This window comes from Manihot esculenta, chromosome 3 (genome assembly GCF_001659605.2).
Source record: "Manihot esculenta cultivar AM560-2 chromosome 3, M.esculenta_v8, whole genome shotgun sequence".
Taxonomy (NCBI): domain Eukaryota; kingdom Viridiplantae; phylum Streptophyta; class Magnoliopsida; order Malpighiales; family Euphorbiaceae; genus Manihot; species Manihot esculenta.
Genome location: NC_035163.2, coordinates 8,581,178 through 8,604,520, shown reverse-complemented (window position 1 = coordinate 8,604,520; position 23,343 = coordinate 8,581,178). Strand labels below are relative to the sequence as shown.

The 23,343-nt window shown below is 36.0% G+C and overlaps 1 protein-coding gene across 1 annotated transcript in view; it reads left to right on the top strand.

Moving 5' to 3' along the window:
• The first annotated feature begins 5,542 nt into the window (after positions 1–5,542).
• LOC122723261 (rhamnogalacturonate lyase B-like) overlaps positions 5,543–23,343 on the top strand; it is a 28,854-nt gene continuing 11,053 nt past the window's right edge. Inside the window, exons 1-2 of the mRNA XM_043955041.1 lie at positions 5,543–5,675; positions 9,036–9,228. Of these exons, the coding sequence (XP_043810976.1) occupies positions 5,543–5,675; positions 9,036–9,228 (326 nt within the window). The remainder of the gene's footprint in view (positions 5,676–9,035; positions 9,229–23,343) is intronic.

The window sequence follows — 23,343 nt, the reverse complement described above, 5'->3', positions numbered from 1 at the left end:
TGGTGGGTGGTAAAACATTGATTTTGTAAATGTTTATATATATATATATATATGGATAATAACATTTAATATGATTTTGTTTTTCTTTTTCAATACATAACTACTACATTTTGAGCTTTTTATCTTTGTCTTTTGTCATTCATTTAATGACTATTTTGAATCAATTATTTATAAAAAATATAGCATTATTGAAAACTCCGTAATAAAATAATTGTCAATGGAACGATTCCACGAAAATGAAGAAAAAAATAAAGCCAACCACACTAAAACAGAAAAAGTAACTTAGAACATGTCTTAACAACTGTTAGTAAAGTCAATAGGTATTATGTATGATTACACATTGAGTGTGGTTGATGCAATTTTGTTTTTATTTTATTTTTTAAATACTAATTTTTAACGTTTCCTGTATATTTATTTAACTTAATGTATATAACTTGATTTTTATATATTTTTATTAAAATAAAAAATCTCTTTAAACTCTTGATAAATTTTAAAAAATTTATGTAAATTTTCAATAAAAATTTTAATTTATAGAATTTCTTAATTAAATAATATTAAAAAATTTCATTAAATAAACAGAAATTCTTCTCATTTAATTTTTATTTTAAATTCTTGCTCTATACATGTAGCTAATACTTTAGCCAGTAAAAGTAAAATCTATTATTTATTACTTTGTCTCTATAGCCATTGTTCTATCCATAATTGAAAACTCCCCTCAAACACGCACAATTCACCACTTCACAGGAACACAGAGAGAGCCTAAGAAACCACACTCAAACTAACAAACTCTTTCACAATGAACTACAGCATGAAGAATCTAAATTCACGTGACTAACAAAATATCTAAATTTATTAAAAAATTATATGACTATTTCAAAATTTATCAAGGGTTTAAAAAGGTCTTTTGCCTTTTATTAATTTTCATATAAATTATTATATTATTATCATTATTATTATTTTATCAATCAAATTTAAATTTATTATCATAATAAATTCATGAATATAAATTTATTATCATAATAATTATTTAATAACTAAATAATTATTTCACTAATAATAATAATAATTTAATAACTAAATAATTAAAATTTTAAAACAATTAAAAAATGACAAAATAAAATATTAAAAATATTATTAAAAAAATGGTATAAACCGAGCTTGCCATATAGAGGGGTTAGGAGCAAATGTTATTAACAAACTATTTATATAATGTTTATAATGATAAGATAAATAATAAAAAAAAAATTCAAATTCTATTTTTATTTAAATAGTTACAAAAGATATAATTTATTTTAATAATTTTTTTTAAAAGCAAAACTATTGATTGTATTAATAAAATTCTATCAAATAAAGAGGAATATCATCCCAAACAGAGAGACGCCAAAATATGAGCAGTTAGAATAATATTATGATAAATCTAACTAATAGAAATATTAGTTCTAGAATCTAACAAATATTTACTATCATTCAAAATCAAACTTCTACACCCCTGCATAAGATAATTTGGCAAAAATACTCGTTCTTCATTCTTCTTTCTCGAGTATAAATCATTAAAGTCTCCCGAACAAAGTTACGGAAAAGAGTTTCTACGAAATAAATCTCGAATAAGGTTCCAAGATTGTTATCGTCGTTGCGATTCCGGAAACTCATAATAACTAATAAACCTCCATTGAATATTACATTCCGAAACAACTAAATCAATAAAATTTGAAAAAAAGCCGATTACAGAAACAGACCATAATTTTTTCACATTAACGAAAGATCTCCTCTCAATTCTTATCTATTAAGTGAGAAACAACCATCAACATGTAAAAAATTACAACAAAATTATTAGTTAACTTTTTTTTTTTTAAATATAAAAATATTCAAAGACGTATTCTACTGTACATTTATTTTATCATTATTTTTTAGTATAGAAGTGGTAGCCTCCAGTGTCTAACTAATTTATTTTCTCTTGTATAGATTCTAGTGTATTTTGGACCACGTTAGATATACTATTTTTTTAATTTTTTATTTACACAGAATTACTATATTTTGTAAAATATAATATTATTTTATTACTCAATATTAAAACAGTGAACTCATAAATATTATTTTTAAATGTATATGATCACAAATTAAATTTTATCATTTAATTAATTATTTTTAAAAAAAAAAGTTTATAGAAAGCTTAACTTAATATTGTATATTTAAGAATATACGGAACCCAAAATAAATTATATAACTAAAAAAATAATAATAATATTCACCAATGATTTATTATTTAATTTATTAAATAAAATAATTTAAACATTTTTTAAAATGATATTTATATCTTAACATTTTAAATTTTAAATAATTAACAACAACTTTAATATTAATCATGGTTTTTATTGACTTTTTAATTAAAAATGATTTTAACTTATAATTAAAATCTTGATTAATATTAAAATTATAATTTAATTTAATTATTCAAATTTAAATTTACTATAAATAATTTTTCATTACATCAAATACTACACATAAATATTACGTATTAAAATATTTCATTGAATATTTATACTCAATATTATAAATTATATACATATTTTTAATATATAAAAAATTATACTTCATATCCATAATTTTAAATAAAACAAAATAAAATATTATATATTTTATTCTATAAAGTAGTTTATATTTTTCCTTTATGATATCATAGAAATTCATACATCTTAAAACAAAATGTATACTTGTGATATATATTAATTTATTGGCTTATTAAATAAAAATTATACTTTATATAATTAATGTTAAATAAAATAAAATATTGTATGTTTTAGTCAATAAATTTTTTTTGACATTTTAAAATTTTATTACTCTAGGGTATGCTTATAAAAGTTGAAAAGAAAGGTAAATAACCAGATTAATAAAAATAAATTATTGAAATAAAAATATGTACTTTAAATATTATTTTATTAGTTAAGCAAAATTTTAGTTCAATTAGTTATAATTCTAATAAATTAAAAAGATTTGGTTTATTATTCAAAATTTAAATATTTAGATATAAATATGAATTAATATAAATATTTAATTTTTTTTTATCCAAAAAACCTTAAAACTAATAATCAATACGGTATGATAAGTGGGTTAAAAAAAATTTTGGTCAAAATTGATTGAAACTAACGATTAAGATTGAGACAAACGTGAAAGGATTGCATTCATTATTCAAAATTTTAAGTTTAAGATATAAATATAAAAATTTATAAAAATTTTTTGTTTGAAAGTAAAACTATTTATTTATTGTATTAATAAAATTTTATTAAATAAAAAGGGATATTATTCCAAACAGAGAGACGATTATACTGATAGATTTTCTAGTCAAAATATGAGAGCATTACGATGAACCCATCTAACAGATATATCAATTTTAGAATTTAACAAAAATTTACTATTATTCAAAATCAAACACCTGTATAAGATAAATTGATAAAAATACTTCTCAAGTGTCTGTCTAAACCCCTGCATAATATAATTTGGCAAAGATATGCCTTCTTTCTCATCTCTCGAGTTTAAATCATTAAAGTCTCTCGGATAAAGCTACGGAAGAGAGCTTCTACAAGATAAAGCTCGAATAGGGTTCCAAAACTGACGTCCTCGTTGCGATTCCGGAAACCAATAATAACTAGTAAACTTCCATTGAACATTACCTTCCGAAACAACCGAATCAATAAAATTTAAAGAAAAGCCAACTACAAAAACAGACCAATGACTCTTCCACATTAACGAAATACATCATCACAATCCTTATCTATTAACTGAGAAGCAACCATCAAACTATCAAAAATTACGAAAAAATTTCATACGAGAACTAAAAGTTTTTGTTACCATCAAAAATAAAATGTCCGGCTTGTAACTAGGAATCAAATCATTCAATACAATAACTGTCCGAGGATTGCCGCCACAAGTCTGCCAAAGAGATCTGTATATTCTGAAAATTGATTGGATTGTATATGAGAAACATCCTCACCATACAGAAATCATAAGTGACGATCGGAATATCTCTGGAGCTCTTAACAGGGATAACAGCAACATCATCTTTTACTCCGATTGTTTTATAAAAAATATATTTTAAAATAATATGTTTTAATATTTAAGAATTTTAAAAAATTTAGTTAATAAAATTTTTTTCTTAATAAAAAAATTAAATTATTTTAAAGAAATAATTTTTTTAAAGAGAAAGTAACCATTTAAATTTTAAAAATTTTATTAACACTTTTATAAATAAATTTGTTGATATATTTTAATTTTTAAATTAAATTTAAATAATATAAAATAAACTATTTTATTAAAAAAATATTTTATATAAAAATATTTTTTAAATATAAATTATTTTTTGTAAATAAACGGTAAGGAAAATTTTTTAATGCATTTTAATTTTTTTAATTTTATTTTAGTAAATTTCATAATTTACTCTACTTTTCTTTTAAATAGATACCACACCTTTACACATTTGTTTCTTTTTTAATAGGAAAATAATTATATGGAGGAAAAAATAGCTGCTGCGGAAAAGAAAAAGGATACAAAAGTGGAACAGCGTTAGCTGCAAGTGCTGGTAAAACTGCAAACATAGAACAGTACAAACACAGGTAGAGATAATCAAAGTGGGAAGGAAAAAAAACATGCAGATCATAGGATATGGAAAAAATTTTTTGGTGAATTTGGTTCAAATCGAAAAAATTGATCAAATCAAATTAATTTGAAATTTTAGTTTGATTTTTTATTCATTTCAGTTTGATTTGATTTTCAGTTTTAAAAATTTTAGTTATTTCGGTTCGATTCAATTTTGATTAGAAAAAAATAGAAAAATCGAATCGAAATGATTAGTAATAATGATATATTATTTTTGATAATATAGAGAGATTAGACCATAATTAGAGTTGAAATATTTCAATTAAATTTTAAAATATTAAAAATAAAAAATCTATTAAAAATTCAATCCATCAAATCGAATCAAATCAGATCAATTTGATTTGATTTAATTTATATTTAAAATCAATTCAGCTCGATCTTTATAAATATTAAATTTTAATTTTCAATTTATTCAGTTTGATTTTAAATTAAATCAGTCGAATGCTTACCCCTAAAATTTATCATGAATTCAAGACATATATATAATAAGATAAGAATAATTGGGCAATTTCAATATATTTTTTCATTGAAGTAAGTGGATATATATATTTTTCCATTGAAGCAAGTGGATATATATACAGATTATAAGGTTTTGTTAAGGTCAACTCCTAATAATCCTCTATCAATCAATTAATCTATAATTATGTAATCTCCTATAATTATGTACAGATTATATTCACGCTCTAACACTTTCCCTCAAGTTGGATCATATATATTTATCATGTCCAACTTGTTAAAAAGATATTCTATTCGAGGCCCATTTAAAGTTTCAATGACTAGATCACCTAGTTGCTCTCCTATTTTCAAATAACTAGTGGGGATTAAATTTTCTTAAATATTCTCACGGATGAAATGACAATCAATTTCAATATGCTTAAACGTTCATGGTATAATGGATTGGAAGCAATGTGAAGAGCAGCCTGATTATCACACCAAAATTTCGCGAGTGACGCAACATCCATATCAACTTCCTTCAGCAGATGATTTATCCACAGAATCTCACAAGTGGATTGAGTCACGGCCCTGTATTTTGACTCGGCACTAGATACCACATTTTGCTTTTTACTTTTCCAAGACACTAGGTTTCCTCCAACAAATATACAGTTGTAATGACCCGGAAATCGGACCGCTACCGGCGCTAGGATCCAGATCGACTTAAGGTCACCGGGACCCGTAGCAAGCCTAACATACATCCTGCACAACTGGTATAATCCCGTACATGATCAAACATAACATAAAACTTTAAACTTTTCCTTTCATTTTCCAAGCTTAACTTGTGCATGCACAATAACTGTAAACATAAAACCCCTTACTGGAACCCTCATCAAATGCTCCAGTTGGGTCAACATATCATACGTCAAGCTTGGTTCAACAAATCTCATCATAAAACATACATAAAGATCATGTGTCAAAAGGGATTAACCATACATGACTAGGGCAAAGCACAACTCTAACCATGACATGTCATTACATATCCTTACATTACTGATAGGCGGTTGTCGAAGCCGTAAAAAATAAACCTATTAAACAATCAACAATAAACTTGTAGATAGTGGCAATAGGGTCGAACCACAGGGAATTGACACTAAAGATCTTCCTAATAATAACCAAGATGAGTAAATAACAAATAATTAAAAGAGGGGGGTTTGAGTTGATGAATTAAAACTAAATAGCAAAAGAAAGCAATAATTTAAAGATGAGTAAATCAATAAGAGAAAAGCTTCTAGTTGAAGTATGGATCTTACTTCAGATTGTTTAGAATTGATCATTGATTCTTTAACTCTCCTATTTATTCCAATAAATTAGTTTTGGATATGGAAGACGCTTCTCACAATCCAAATTCCTCCTTAGTTCTAGTTTGATTAGGAAACGTTCGCTAATCAAACACTAATCAACAAGTTGCCAAGGAACGTCCTTGGGGCATTGTAGCATCGAACAACTGTTGACTGCATTAAGACTTAGAGAAACCCAATTCTATCCTTGCCAACCGCGTGGTCAAGTTTAGATTATGCAATTTGATTAAATGTGTATTTGAACAACCTAAGCAATTACGGACCTAAATCATTCAAACAATATTACTTAAGCAATTTAAAAGCAATGGGCCCTTATTGATTCTAAAAGCAAAGTAATATTTATGGAAAGCTCAAATTGCATAAATATTGAAAATAAATAGAAGTTTAACAATGGAGATTTAAATCTCCCAATTCATCACAAAATCTGAAATTCACCAACTTCAACTAGAAAAGAAAGAGTTTAGCCACTCATGGTGGACTAAATACACAAAAGGTGAAAAGAAAAGAAAAAAGGAAGATGCTGGAGAGTTTCTGGCGAGTTGAGTTGCTGATCAGAAGCTTCTTTGCTGGTTTGGAGGCTCTCCTTTTATAGCTGCAGAATTTCTCTCCATCTAGGGTTTTGAAATCCCTCTTTGATTTGGTGTTTGACTCCTCTTTTGATGTTGATTTTAATTGCAATTGGAATTCCTTGGATGAGAGACTCTTTCGTGGCTCTTGGTTTTGTGTTGGAAGTGATTGGATTGGATTTGGACTTCTGAAAATTCAGATTTCTGTTTTCTGCCCATTTTCCCGCTCTGCTGTAAGTTTCTGCTGTCAAAGTGATTTGCCCGGTGATTTGACCAGTTTCTTCAAGTGATTGGGCAAATCACTGACCAGATCGCTTCTCTGTGAGTCAGTCCTCTATGTCTCTGCGAGTGATTTGGCCAGTGATCTTCGAGTTTCTTGGGCAAATCACTGCCCATATCACTGCTGTCTGTTGCCTCCGGGTTTCTGCTTTAGCTTGATCTGGGCAGTGATTGGAGCAGTTTAGCTGGTGATCTTGGGCAAATCACTGGGCAAATCATCCTTATGTACTTTTTCTGCACTTTTTCTCCCATTTTCTAATTTCTTCCTTTTCTGTAAAAACAAGATAAAAACCATAAATTAAACTAAAAAATGTGTAAATAAGCAACAATAATTATGATAAAAATGTGGCTAAATTATGCTTGATCAAATACCCCCACACCTAGCTTTTTGCTTGTCCTCAAGCAATAAATAACTTAGCCAATCAAGCCCCCTTTTTCTTTAGAGCCTAAGTTCCACTTAATCAGCTCCCCCTAGACTCCTAAACTGAAGTATCACAGTATAGAGTACATGCACTAAGGTCATCCTCTCCTTTCCTTGTTTCCTTTCACCTACCATGGTCAAGAGAAAGGTTTTTGACTCAATCATGCTTATTCCTTTATGTTAGTTTTAATGCAACCCCTAGGAGTGACTCGCCCCTTTTCTTCTCTATTTCTTTTTATTTTTGTTTTTATTTTCAGCAGCACTTATTCTTATCCTTGCCTGAAAAAGTCACTAACCTTTTTACGCGATTGTGTACATGGGTGATACACCCCCGGTTACTCAGTTAGTCACTTGTTCAAGTGGCTACTAGCTCTGTTCATAGTCTAGACCATCGAAACTTATTTGCTTGAAAAAGTTTACTGACATTTTTACGCGATTGTGTACATGGGTAATACACCCCCGGTTACTCAGTCAGTCACTTCTCCAAGTGGCTTTTAGGCACAGTTCATAGTCTTAGACCATTGGAACAGGTTTATGATTTGTGCTTTGTGCTGGTTTTTCATGATAGTTTGGGCAAATCAACTCATAGGGAGTTACACTAGTTTTGTGTTTGCATGTATTTGTATTTTTATTTTCCTTGACCTTAGCACATTTAAGGATTCAATTCAAGAGAAAAACTCCCTAAGTGAAGGTAACATACTGTGAATGATTCAATTTAGGCTTAAAGGGGTGGCAAATCAATGGGGTCATGAGATAAGGGTACTCTTTCAACCTTGTTATCTATGTTGAGTAAAGCAATTAGCTACAAAATTCTGTGTGTGTGTGCTAGAAGTGTGAAAAAATTCTGGTGTGTGCAAAAAGGGGTAAAAATAATGCAAAAAGAAACAAAAAGTAAAAAAAATCAAAAAGATGGTGTGATCAGTGAATAAATACTCTCAAGTACCCCCACACCTATCCCACATATTGTCCTCAATGTGTGAATAAACATATAGAAAAATGAAGGAGAAAAGGGAAAGATATTTCCTGGCCTGGGGGTGATTTGACCAGTGACTTGGGCAAGTACTGGGCAAATCACTGGGCAAATCGCTATCTGTCACGGTGCTGGGGCAGAAAATGGTCCACCAGCAGGTTCAACAAGTGCTCCATCCTTTGCATTCGGTCCTCAATCCTACTGAGACGAGCCTCTACTGTCTAGTTGGGGGCTTCGTCTTCAGGTGGCTGAGGAGCATCCTGCTGGGGGGCTGCTGGAGGTGGCTCATTTGCTGGTTCCTGCCCTATTGCTTGTGTTGTCTCATCGGCAGTAGCTGCTATAGTGGCTGGCTTCAGGTAGCATTTCGCCCACAGGGTTTGCCGACGGGGCTATTGTGGATGGTGGTGGCGGTGTCCTTTTCCGTTTCTTTTGCCGGCGATATGTCTGGGCGGCCGGTGAGTCGGTGCGTCCTGTTGCTGTACTTGTGGCCGGTGGTGTCTCGGTGTTGATGGTGGCTGGTGGAGGTGTGTCCCGTGCCTCGTCATCACTGTCGGAGGGGATGGGTTTCGGTAGCCCTAATTTCTTCCACATGAATGGTCCGCCGGTGGCCTTCATCTTGATTCTTACCATGGTGGTCTTGAGTTTGCCGGTGGGTGAGTGGTGGTCGGAGAAGAGAAATCTTGAAGAAGAAGAGAAGAAAAACAGTAGATAGCGTAAAAATTAAAAGAATAAAGAAAAGAACTACTTAAAGTGATTTGGGTATGTGATCTGCCCTGATCATTTAATGCTGGCCCTCTGAATTCTTGACAGGGTGATTTGCCCAATGATTTGGGCAAGCAGTGGGCAAATCACTTTGGCCTGATCACTCCTCCTTTGCAGTTGCTGGGCTGGTACTGTTCACGCCCTTTGCTGATGATGTGCTTGGTTTTGCGATGGGACCGGTGATCTGGTCACTTTATCTGGGCAATTGGGCAAATCACTGCCCTGATCACTTGTGATTATGGTACATTCAGTCGATTTGCCCGGTGATTTGGGCAAGCAGTGGGCAAATCACTGGGCAAATCACTGCCTCTGGGTTGCCTCCCAGTAGCGCCCTGTTTTCTTGTCTTGGGCTGGACTTCAGTGTTTTGCTCAGCAATCTTGGGAAGGGGGATCCAAGGGAACCTCCTCCACAACATGGATAATAAAACCTTCATAGAATCTCTTCAAACGATGCCCATTAACCTTGAAAACCTTGCTTGTTTGTGGACTCCGTATGTCAATAGCTTCATGTGCTGTATCCTGTCTCTGATTCTGGTGAGATGAGCCTCCACCGAATGGTCTTGAGGTGCCTTTTATGTCCTCCAAGGTCCACCCAATTGCTTTTTTGTGCTTCTTTAACACATCAAGGAGATTTTCCTCTTCTTCTTGGCTGAGCTGGTTAGAAATAATGACTGGAAGTGAATTTCCAGCTCCCAAGTAGGCATATTTGAGGTGGCTTGGCAATGGTTTCAGTTCTAGTGCTGATTTCTGCTGTTTGCTGTCTGATTTGGGCTGTGATTTGGGTAGATTATCTGGTGGTCTGGGCAAATCACTTTCTGTCCAGTCTGTCTGCTCCAGTGATTTGGTCTGTGATTTGAGCAGATTATCTGGTGGTCTGGGCAAATCACTGGGCAAATCACCCATATCCAGCAAGTTACAGCAGTCTGCTGTTTTTTCTGCTTCAGTGATGTTGCTGTCCACTTCTCCTTTCCTGCAAAGACCTTCATAAAGTAAGTTTTCTTGATCAAAATCAAAAATTTCTTGACTTAAATCATCAATAACATCAAGGCCATAAACAAGAGAAACATCATTGGGGAATTTCATGGTATCATAAACATTAAATTTGATAACTTCCCCTTCAAACTCCATAGTCAATGTGCCATCATGCACATCAATTTTTGTTCTTGCTGTGCTCAAGAATGGTCTCCCAAGTAAGATATCAGAGGTGATGTTGCCCTTATCCTCCTCCATGTCAATCACATAAAAATCAGCTGGGAAGACTAGTTGGTCAACTTGTACCAACACATCTTCTAGCACTCCCTTGGGATGGACGACGGATCGGTCAGCCAATTGGATCACAATACTGGTGCCCTTGAGTGTACCTGCATTCAACAAGTTAAAAATGGAAAGTGGCATGACATTTATTGAAGCTCCAAGGTCACACATGGCCTTCTTTATTCCCACATTGCCTATCTTGCATGAAACCGCGAACATCCCTCTATCCTTGCATTTGGTTGGAAGTTTCCTTTGGATTACAACTGAAACACACTCCCCCACACTTACCTTTTCACGTTCAGCAAGTTTCCTTCGGTTGGTGCATAGCTCTTTGAGAAACTTGGCATACCTTGGAATTTGCTTCACAGCATCAAGTAGGGGAATGTTGATTTCCACCTTGCGGAGTGTCTCCAATATCTCTTTTTCCTCTTTCTCCTTTTGGGACTTTGCAAATCTCTTTGGGAAGGGAGGAGGTGTCTTGAATTTTTCTGCTGGTTGCTGTTTCTGCCTTTGACTGGATTCTGCCTTCTCTGGTGATTTGGGCAAATCACTTTCTGCCTTCTCTGGTGGTTTGGGCAGATCACTACTGGACAACTCAGTTTGACCAGCGATCGGGTCAGTTTCTACTAGTGAACTGGGCAAATCACTGCCCTGATCACTTTCTGGCAGAATTTCTTCCATGCCCTGTTTTTGCAATTTTTCAGCCCTATTGTCTTGCAACTCCTTTCCACTCCTTAATGTGATGGCGCTAACATTTTGTCTTGGATTTATCTCAATTTGGGAAGGTAGCTTTCCTTGTGATTCAATTTTGTTCAAGGATGAAGCCATTTGCCCCATTTGTTTCTCAAGATTCTGCACAGTATTTGCCAAATTTTTCACAATCTCTTCAAGAGATGCATTGGAATTCTGAGGTGCAGCTTGAGCTTGATTCCTTTGCTGGTAGTTTGGATATTGATTTCCCCTTGCATAACTGAAATTTGGATGGTCCCTCCAACCTGGATTGTAAGTATTTGCATAGGGATCATACCTTCTTTGCCCATTGAAGCCTCCAATAGCATTGACTTGCTGGTCTTCCTCTTGAAGGGAAGGACATAGATCAGTTGGGTGGTTGTTGGCACATATTCCACATGGCTTGGGCTGCTGAATCTGCTGGACTTGTTGGGTTTGACTCACAACAAGGCTACGGACAGCATTGGTGAGATCAGAAATTTGGGATGCCAAATCAGATGTACTCACCTCATTCACTCTTCTTGATGGCTGCTCTTGATCTCCAAATTGCTGAGAAGCTGCAGCCATGGTGGAAATTAAGTCCCTCATCTCTCGAGGTGATTTTCTCTCAGTTGATCCTCCACAGGCTGCATCAATAAACTTTCTTTCTGAGGGTAGTAGACCTCCATAGAAGTACTCAATGAGAGATTGGTCAGAAATATCATGTTGAGGGCAGCTTGTGCATAACTTTTTGAACCTCTCCCAATACTCATACAAGCCTTCAGAGTGCTTTTGCCTTATGCCACTTATCTCTCGACGGATGCCAATGGCTTTTGAGGTAGGGAAGAATTTTTTCAAGAATGCTCTCACCATATCAGTCCATGATGTGATGGATCCGGGTGGTAAGTAGAATAGCCATTCTTTGGCATAGTCGTCAAGGGAAAAAGGGAAGGCTCTAAGTTTGATATCCTCTTCTGGAATACCTTGGGGTCTCAAGGTTGAGCACACAACGTGGAATGCCTTCAAATGCTTGTGAGGATCTTCATTTTCAAGGCCTCTGAATTTGGGAAGGAGATGGATCAGACCTGTTTTTAGCTCAAAAGGTGCTGTCAATGGGGGATATGCAATGCATAAGGGTGCTAGATCTCCTGCTGGTTCAGCTAACTCTCCAAGAGTTCTCTCCCGTGGCTGAGGTGCTTGGATGGGCATGTTTCTTGCTTGATTTTCAGCTTCTACATGTGCAGCAGGTGGTGCCGCCATTGCTGGATTTTCTGCCATAACCAGAAGTTCAGTTTCTGGTGCAAATTCAATGGTAGCTGGTGCGGTGATGGAAGTTTCTGCTGGTGCAGAAATTTCTTCAGCAGGGGCAGTAGCTGGTCTGTGAGATGGTGTTGTTGATGAAGATGGTCTTGAGGCTTGGTTCCTCAAATTTGCTTGCTTCCTTAAGTGCTTGGCAGTCTTTTCAATCTCAGGGTCGTAAAGAAGAGTGTCTTTACGGCCAGACCTGGTCATAAAGGGAAAATACGTTAGTTTTAATCAATTCCCCGGCAACGGCGCCAATTTTTGATAGGCGGTTGTCGAAGCCGTCAAAAATAAACCTATTAAACAATCAACAATAAACTTGTAGATAGTGGCAATAGGGTCGAACCACAGGGAATTGATACTAAAGATCTTCCTAATAATAACCAAGATGAGTAAATAACAAATAATTAAAAGAGGGGGGTTTGAGTTGATGAATTAAAACTAAATAGCAAAAGAAAGCAATAATTTAAAGATGAGTAAATCAATAAGAGAAAAGCTTCTAGTTGAAGTATGGATCTTACTTCAGATTGTTTAGAATTGATCATTGATTCTTTAACTCTCCTATTTATTCCAATAAATTAGTTTTGGATGTGGAAGACGCTTCTCACAATCCAAATTCCTCCTTAGTTCTAGTTTGATTAGGAAACGTTCGCTAATCAAACACTAATCAACAAGTTGCCAAGGAACGTCCTTGGGGCATTGTAGCATCGAACAACTGTTGACTGCATTAAGACTTAGAGAAACCCAATTCTATCCTTGCCAACCGCGTGGTCAAGTTTAGATTATGCAATTTGATTATGTGTATTTGAACAACCTAAGCAATTACGGACCTAAATCATTCAAACAATATTACTTAAGCAATTTAAAAGCAATGGGCCCTTATTGATTCTAAAAGCAAAGTAATATTTATGGAAAGCTCAAATTGCATAAATATTGAAAATAAATAGAAGTTTAACAATGGAGATTTAAATCTCCCAATTCATCACAAAATCTGAAATTCACCAACTTCAACTAGAAAAGAAAGAGTTTAGCCACTCATGGTGGACTAAATACACAAAAGGTGAAAAGAAAAGAAAAAAGGAAGATGCTGGAGAGTTTCTGGCGAGTTGAGTTGCTGATCAGAAGCTTCTTTGCTGGTTTGGAGGCTCTCCTTTTATAGCTGCAGAATTTCTCTCCATCTAGGGTTTTGAAATCCCTCTTTGATTTGGTGTTTGACTCCTCTTTTGATGTTGATTTTAATTGCAATTGGAATTCCTTGGATGAGAGACTCTTTCGTGGCTCTTGGTTTTGTGTTGGAAGTGATTGGATTGGATTTGGACTTCTGAAAATTCGGATTTCTGTTTTCTGCCCATTTTCCTGCTCTGCTGTAAGTTTCTGCTGTCAAAGTGATTTGCCCGGTGATTTGACCAGTTTCTTCAAGTGATTGGGCAAATCACTGACCAGATCGCTTCTCTGTGAGTCAGTCCTCTATGTCTCTGCGAGTGATTTGGCCAGTGATCTTCGAGTTTCTTGGGCAAATCACTGCCCATATCACTGCTGTCTGTTGCCTCCGGGTTTCTGCTTTAGCTTGATCTGGGCAGTGATTGGAGCAATTTAGCTGGTGATCTTGGGCAAATCACTGGGCAAATCATCCTTCTGTACTTTTTCTGCACTTTTTCTCCCATTTTCTAATTTCTTCCTTTTCTGTAAAAACAAGATAAAAACCATAAATTAAACTAAAAAATGTGTAAATAAGCAACAATAATTATGATAAAAATGTGGCTAAATTATGCTTGATCAATTACAATACATACTTTTACTTCATTACATAACTTTACATTACATCATGTCCACTACTATTCTATTACATAACATAACCATAGCCGTAACCTGCCGACCTGCTGAACTATCTCTGACCCTGCAAACCTGGGGTTAGGGGAAAGGGGTGAGTTATAAAGCCTAGTGAGCAGAACTATATAAGGAAAACATTTAAACATATGCCATCATGAAATGCATCACATCACAAACAATACACATCAAGGATGAACTTGTCACCAATAGCCCTTTACATATCTCATATCATAACATGTCCAACTATGCCAGGGGCGATACGACCACACCTGGTCTTCTCTTACATAGCTCATATCATAACATGTCCGACTATGCCAGGGGCGATACGGCTACGCCTGGTCTTCTCATACATATAACCTATTGCCAGGGGCGATACGGCCACGCCTGGTCTTTCCATCTCATGTCATATCATATCATATCATATCGTACAGAGGGCTAGAGGATCATTCAATATTCATCAACATCATCATCATCGTATTATGCAATGCATCATATTCGTGAATTCTAATGCAAACAACCTATTACATAACATGGTATTCATGATGCATGAACATGCTTAAAACATTTAATTTATTTTTTAAACATAAAGTTCAGTTCTACTCACCTCTGGCTACCTTTGGACTAACTCTGAAGCATCTAACACTGCTGAACACCTCGGTTCCTCAGGTCCAATCCTACACAGGTGGACTCAAATGAGGGACCAAACATACTCTAACAGGACTCTAAACAACTCCCCAAAAACCCCCTAAAATATCATAAAACAATCATGCAAAACAAGCAAAGGAAGGCTGGACAAGGCACCTTCGGCGGCACATTCGCATGCCGAATGCTCCCACAGATCCGAAAGTCAGGCACTTTCGGAGGCAGGTTCGGCAGCCAAAAGTCTCTTTCAGAGACGAAAGCCAGGCACTTTCGGGGGCAAGGTTAGGCGGCCGAAAGTCCATTTTCGGGGGCAAGGTTAGGCGGCCAAAGATTGCTTCCACAGGCAGGTTCGAAAGCCGAAACTACCTTCGGCGGCCGAACCTGGGTTCCCTAGCAAGGTAGAACCCGTTTTCGCCTCATGCAATCCGCCTCCAAATCCTCCCACACTCACATCCAACACTTCCAAAACATGCACAACTCATACAACAAGCATATAGGGGTCTCAAACTAACTTAAACCCTAACAAACATCTCATTAAACATGCATTAACATACTTTTATCATAAAGGGTATCAAAACCCAAACATGCACATCCATACAACTCATGCATTTCTAGCCCTTAACCCTTCATAAAACTCACTTAAAACATCATAAGGATAAAGATCTACACTTACCTCTTAAAGATCGAGGTTTGGTGCGATCCAAGCTTGAAGGTATGGAGAGTCCAAGCTCCAAAAGTCTCCAAACTCTCAAAACCTTGATCAAAGCTTAAAACTCTTCAAAGCAAAGATAAAACTCATGAAAACTTGAGGGATTTGAAGAAAAAGCATAAAAACAACCAAAGGAGAGCATGAACTCACCTATGCCCGAAAAGAGAGAGGAAACTCGCCCATTTTCCGAACAAAGGGCCTTTTATAGGTGGCCGGCCAAACCTCCTTCGGCGGCCAAAGCTGCTTCCAAAACTTCACCACGTTCGTCGGCCGAACTTGGGGTTCGGCGGCCGAAAAAGAAAGCCATATTCGGAAGTCTAACGTGCCTCCTAAATAGCCCCATGTTCGACGGCCGAACTTGGGTTCTTCCCTCTGATAGGCGGTTTTCGAAGCCGTAAAAAATAAACCTATTATCAACCAACAAAATAAATTTGTAGATAGTGGCAATAGGGTCGAACCACAGGGAATTGACACCAAAGATTTTCCTAATAATGACTAGGTAAAGTAAATAACAAGTAAATAAAAGAGGGGGGTTTTGTTTTGATTAAATGGCAAACGAAAGCAATAACTTAAATAGATGAGAAATTTCAATAAGAGAAACGCTTCTAGTTGAAGTATGGATCTTATTTCAGATTGTTTAGAATTGATCATTGATTCTTTAACACTCCTATTTATTCCAATAAATTAGTTTTGGATGTGGAAGACGCTTCTCACAATCCAAATTCCTCCTTAGTTCTAGTTTGATTAGGAAACGTTCGCTAATCAAACACTAGTTAACAAGTTGCCAAGGAACGTCCTTGGGGCCTTTGGCATCGAACAACTGTTAACTGCATTAAGACTTAGAGAAACCTAATTCTAACCTTGCCAACCGCGTGGTCAAGTTTAGATCATGCAACTTGATTAAATGTGAGTTTAAATATTCTAAGCAATTACGGACCTAAATTATTTAAACAATTGTTACTCAAGCAATTTAAAAGCAATGGGCCCTTATTGATTCTAAAAGCAAAGTAACAATTATAGAAAGATCAAATTGCATAAATATTGGAAATAAATAGAAGTTTAACAATGGAGATTTAAATCTCCCAATTCATCACAAAATCTGAAATTCACCAACTTCAACTAGAAAAGAAAGGAGTTTAGCCACTCATGGTGGACTAAATACACAAAAAGACTAAAAGAAAAGAAAAAGGAAGAGCTGCAGAGTTTTTGGCGATAGGAAGAGGAGGCTCAATAGCTGATCAGAAGATGCCTTTGCTGGTTTGGAGGCTCTCCTTTTATAGCTGAAGAATTCTATCTATCTAGGGTTTTGAAATCCCTTTTTGATTTGGTGTTTGACTCCTCTTTTGATGTTGAATTTAATTGCAATTGGAATTCCTTGGATGAGAAGCTCTTTCGTGGCTCTTGGTTTTATGTTGGTAGTGATTGGGTTGGATTTGGACATCTGAAAATTCGGATTTCTATTTTCTGCCCAATTTCCCGCTCTGCTGTCAGTTTCTGCTGTCAAAGTGATTTGCCCAGTGATTTGACCAGTTTCTTCAAGTGATTGGGCAAATCACTGACCCAATCACTTTTTTGTGAGTCAGTCCAATTTTCTGCTCTCTGTCTTCTGCGAGTGATTTGGCCAGTGTCTTCGAGTGTCTTGGGCAAATCACTGCCCATATCACTTCTGCCTGTTGCCTCCAGGTTTCTGCTGTCAAAGTGATTTGCCCGGTGATTTGAGTGTTTTGGGCAAATCACTGACCCAATCACTTTTCTGTCAATTTTCTGCACTTTTTCTCCAATTTTTCAATTTCTTCCTTTTCTGTAAAAACAAGATAAAAACCATAAATTAAACTAAAAAATGTGTAAATAAGCAATAAAAAGGATAATAAAAATGCGGCTAATTTATGCTTGATCAAATACCTCCACACCTAGCTTTTTGCTTGTCCTCAAGCAACAAATAACTTAGTTAATCAAGTTTCTTTTTTCTTTGAGCCTAAGTACCACTTAATCAGCCCCCCCTAGACTCCTAAGCTGAAGTATCACAGTATAGAGTACATGCACCAAGGTCGTCCTCTCCTTTCCTTGTTTCCTTTCACCTACCATGGTCAAGAGAAAGGTTTTTGACTCAATCATGCTTATTCTTTTATGTTAGGTTTAGTGCAGCCCCTAGGAGTGACTTGCCCCTTTTCTTCTTTCTTCCTTTTTATTTTTATTTTTATTTTCAGCAGCACTTATTCTTATCCTTGCCTGAAAAAGTCACTAACCTTTTTACGCGATTGTGTACATGGGTGATACACCCCCGGTTACTCAGTTAGTCACTTGTTCAAGTGGCTACTAGCTCTGTTCATAGTCTAGACCATCGAAACTTATTTGCTTGAAAAAGTCACTGACCTTTTTATGCGATTGTGTACATGGGTGATACACCCCCGGTTACTCAGTCAGTCACTTCTCCAAGTGGCTATTAGGCTCAGTTCATAGTCTTAAACCATTGGAACAAGTTTATGATTTGTGCTTTATGCTGGTTTTTTATGATAGTTTGGGCAAATCAGCTCATAGGGAGTTACACTAACTTTGTGTTTGCATGTATTTGTATTTTTATGTCCCTTGACCTTAGCAAATTTGAGGATTCAATTCAAGAGAAAAACTCCCTAAGTGAAGGTAACATACTGTGAATGATTCAATTTAAGCTTAAAGGGGTGGCAAATCAATGGGGTCATGAGATAAGGAAACTCTTTTAACCTTGTTATCTATGTTGAGTAGAGCAAAAGCTAAGACAAAATTCTGTATGTGTGTGCAAGAAAAAATGTGTGCCAAGGAAAAAAAAAAGTGTGGTGTATGTCATGGGGCAAAAAGATGCAGAAAGAAACAAAAAGACACAAGTAGAAAGCAAAAGATGATGGAATCAATGTAAATCAATGCAAAAAATAACCTAGTAATACCCCCACACCTATGACAAACATTGTCCTCAATGTGTAAGCATATATAAGAAAAAAAAATTAAGAAAATAAAGGGAAAGGGACTTCCTGGCCTGTGGGTGATTTGGCCAGTGATTTGGGCAAGCACTGGGCAAATCACTGGGCAAATCGCTATCTGTCACGGTGCTGGGGCAGAAAATGGTCCACCAGCAGGTCCAATAGGTGCTCCATCCTTTGCATTCTGTCTTTGATTCTGGTGAGATGAGCCTCCACCGAATGGTCTTGAGGTGCCTTTTATGTCCTCCAAGGTCCACCCAATTGCTTCTTTATGCTTCCTCAACACATCAAGGAGCTTTTCCTCTTCTTCTTGGCTTAGCTGGTTAGAAATAATTACTGGAAGTGAATTTCCAGCTCCCAAGTAGGCATATTTGAGGTGGCTGAGCAATGGTTTCAGTTCTGGTGCAGTTGCTGTTTGTGCTGATTTCTGATGTTTGCTGTCTGATTTGGGCTGTGATTTGGGCAGATTATCTGGTGATCTGGGCAAATCACTGTCTGTCAAGTCTGTCTGCTCCAGTGATTTGGTCTGTGATTTGAGCTGATTATCTGGTGATCTGGGCAAATCACCCACATCCAGCAAGTTACAGCAGTCTGCTGTTTTTTCTGCTTCAGTGATGTTGCTGTCCACTTCTCCTTTCCTGCAAAGACCATCATAAAGTAAATTTTCTTGATCAAAATCAAAAATTTCTTGACTTAAATCATCAATAACATCAAGGCCATAAACAGGAGAAACATCATTGGGGAATTTCATGGCATCATAAACATTAAATTTGATAACTTCCCCTTCAAACTCCATAGTCAATGTGCCATCATGCACATCAATTTTAGTTCTTGCTGTACTTAAGAATGGTCTTCCAAGTAGGATATCAGAGGTGATTTTGCCCTTGTCTTCCTCCATGTCAATAACATAAAAATCTGCTGGAAAGACTAATTGGTCCACTTGTACCAACACATCTTCTAGCACTCCCTTGGGGTAGACAACAGATCGATCAGCCAATTGGATCATAATGCTGGTGCCCTTGAGTGTACCTACATTCAACAAGTTAAAAATAGAAAGAGGCATGACATTTATTGAAGCTCCAAGGTCACACATGGCCTTCTTTATTCCTATGTTGCCTATTTTGCATGAAATGACAAACATTCCTCTATCCTTGCATTTGGTGGGAAGTTTCCTTTGAATGACAGCTGAGACACACTCCCCCACACTTACCTTTTTATGTTCAGCAAGTTTCCTCCTATTGGTGCATAGCTCTTTGAGAAATTTAGCATACCTTGGTATTTGTTTGATAGCATCAAGTAGGGGTATGTTGATTTCCACTTTGCGAAGTGTCTCCAATATCTCTTTTTCCTCTTTCTCCTTTTGGGATCTTGCAAATCTCTTTGGGAAGGGAGGAGGTACCTTGAATTTCTCCATAAGTTGCTGTTTTTGCCTTTGACTGGATTCTGCCTGGTCTGTTGATTTGGGCAGATCACTCTCTGCCTTCTCTAGTGATTTGGGCAAATCACTGCTGGACAGCTCAGTTTGCTCAGCAATCGGGTCAGTTTCTACTAGTGAATTGGGCAAATCACTGCCCTGATCACTTTCTGGCAGAATTTCTTCCATGGCCTGTTTTTGCAATTTTTTAGCCTTGCTGTCTTGTAGCTCTTTTCCACTCCTCAATGTGATGGTACTAACATTTTTTCTTGGATTTATCTCAGTTTGGGAGGGTAGCTTCCCTTGAGACTCAAATTTGCTCATTGAAGTGGCCACTTGGCTCACTTGTTTCTCAAGACTTTGCACAGTATTTGCTAAATTCTTCACAATCTCTTCAAGAGGTGCATTGGGGTTCTGAGGTGCAGCTTGAGCTTGATTCCTTTGCTGGTAGCTTGGATATTGATTTCCCCTTGCATAGCTGAAATTTGGATGGTCCCTCCAACCTGGATTATATTGCAGATCTCTTTGGTAGTCATGGTAGTGGTCTGTCCTAGCATAGCCATAGTTCAGATTGTCTCCCCAACCTGTATTGTATGTGTCAAGGTAGGGATTATGTCTTGGCTGTCCATAGAATCCTTCAAATGCATGTGCTTGTTGAAGTTGTTGAACTTGTCGAGCTTGACCATAATTTCTCACAATAGAGGTTAGTTCAGAAATTTGAGAAGAGAGAAAAGACGTACTTACCGTAGCCATGCTTGTAAGGTCTTGGCAGTGTGTTCAATTTCTGGATCGTAAAGAAGAGCTTCTTTACGATCAGCCCTGATCATAAAAGGAAAATACGTTAGTTTAAATCAAGTCCCCGGCAACGGCGCCAATTTTTGATAGGCGGTTGTCGAAGCCGTCAAAAATAAACCTATTATCAACCAACAAAATAAATTTGTAGATAGTGGCAATAGGGTCGAACCACAGGTAATTGACACCAAAGATTTTCCTAATAATGACTAGGTAAAGTAAATAACAAGTAAATAAAAGAGGGGGGTTTTGTTTGATTAAATGGCAAACGAAAGCAATAACTTAAATAGATGAGAAATTTCAATAAGAGAAACGCTTCTAGTTGAAGTATGGATCTTATTTCAGATTGTTTAGAATTGATCATTGATTCTTTAACACTCCTATTTATTCCAATAAATTAGTTTTGGATGTGGAAGACGCTTCTCACAATCCAAATTCCTCCTTAGTTCTAGTTTGATTAGAAAACGTTCGCTAATCAAATACTAGTTAACAAGTTGCCAAGGAACGTCCTTGGGGCCTTTGGCATCGAACAACTGTTAACTGCATTAAGACTTAGAGAAACCTAATTCTAACCTTGCCAACCGCGTGGTCAAGTTTAGATCATGCAACTTGATTAAATGTGAGTTTAAATATTCTAAGCAATTACGGACCTAAATTATTTAAACAATTGTTACTCAAGCAATTTAAAAGCAATGGGCCCTTATTGATTCTAAAAGCAAAGTAACAATTATAGAAAGATCAAATTGCATAAATATTGGAAATAAATAGAAGTTTAACAATGGAGATTTAAATCTCCCAATTCATCACAAAATCTGAAATTCACCAACTTCAACTAGAAAAGAAAGGAGTTTAGCCACTCATGGTGGACTAAATACACAAAAAGACTAAAAGAAAAGAAAAAGGAAGAGCTGCAGAGTTTATGGCGATAGGAAGAGGAGGCTCAATTGCTGATCAGAAGATGCCTTTGCTGGTTTGGAGGCTCTCCTTTTATAGCTGAATAATTCTATCTATCTAGGGTTTTGAAATCCCTTTTTGATTTGGTGTTTGACTCCTCTTTTGATGTTGAATTTAATTGCAATTGGAATTCCTTGGATGAGAAGCTCTTTCGTGGCTCTTGGTTTTATGTTGGTAGTGATTGGGTTGGATTTGGACATCTGAAAATTCGGATTTCTGTTTTCTGCCCAATTTCCCGCTCTGCTGTCAGTTTCTGCTGTCAAAGTGATTTGCCCGGTGATTTGACCAGTTTCTTCAAGTGATTGGGCAAATCACTAACCCAATCACTTTTCTGTGAGTCAGTCCAGTTTTCTGCTCTCTGTCTTCTGCGAGTGATTTGGCCAGTGTCTTCGAGTGTCTTGGGCAAATCACTGCCCATATCACTTCTGCCTGTTGCCTCCAGGTTTCTGCTGTCAAAGTGATTTGCCCGGTGATTTGAGTGTTTTGGGCAAATCACTGACCCAATCACTTTTCTGTCAATTTTCTGCACTTTTTCTCCAATTTTCCAATTTCTTCCTTTTCTGTAAAAACAAGATAAAAACCATAAATTAAACTAAAAAATGTGTAAATAAGCAATAAAAAAGATAATAAAAACGCGGCTAATTTATGCTTGATCACCCTCCTTGGTCTTTTCTTTCAAAACTCAATTTCTTTCTCATTGAAAACCTTCAAAACACTTAAAAACATTTTAGAAAACCTTTATTTTACCCTTCTAGAAGGCTCCGACATCCGAGATTTCCGGATTCCAACGGAGATTCCGCCGGAAAGTTGAAATTCCGATGCCGGGGTCTAGCCGGGTATTACATTCTCCCCCTCTTAAGAACATTCGTCCCCGAATGTTCCTCAACTAGCACATGCATACACATAATATAACATAAACATATAAACACATAAAAAAAGAAACACGGTACCACTGGAGTAAGAACCCCCGGTCTCCCAGGCGTACTCCTCATACTAAGGTGATTCCAAGGGACTTTCACCATCGGGATTTCCTTGTTCCTGTACCTTCTGACTTGTGTGTCTACGATCCGTACTACCTGCTCAACATAGGTGAGATCCCCCCTGAGATCCTCACCTCTGGTCCTTTAAGAACCTCACTCGGATCCGACACGAACTCACATCTCATGGAAACATGGAAAAATGGATGGATCTCCTCCACGGAAGTAGGCAAATCTAACTCGTGGGATACATTCCCAATCCTTTGCAGGATTTCAAAGGGTCCGATGTATCTTAGAGTTAGTTTATCCTTTTTCCCATAACGAATCTCCCTCTCCTAGGAGACACCTCCAGCAATACCCAACCTT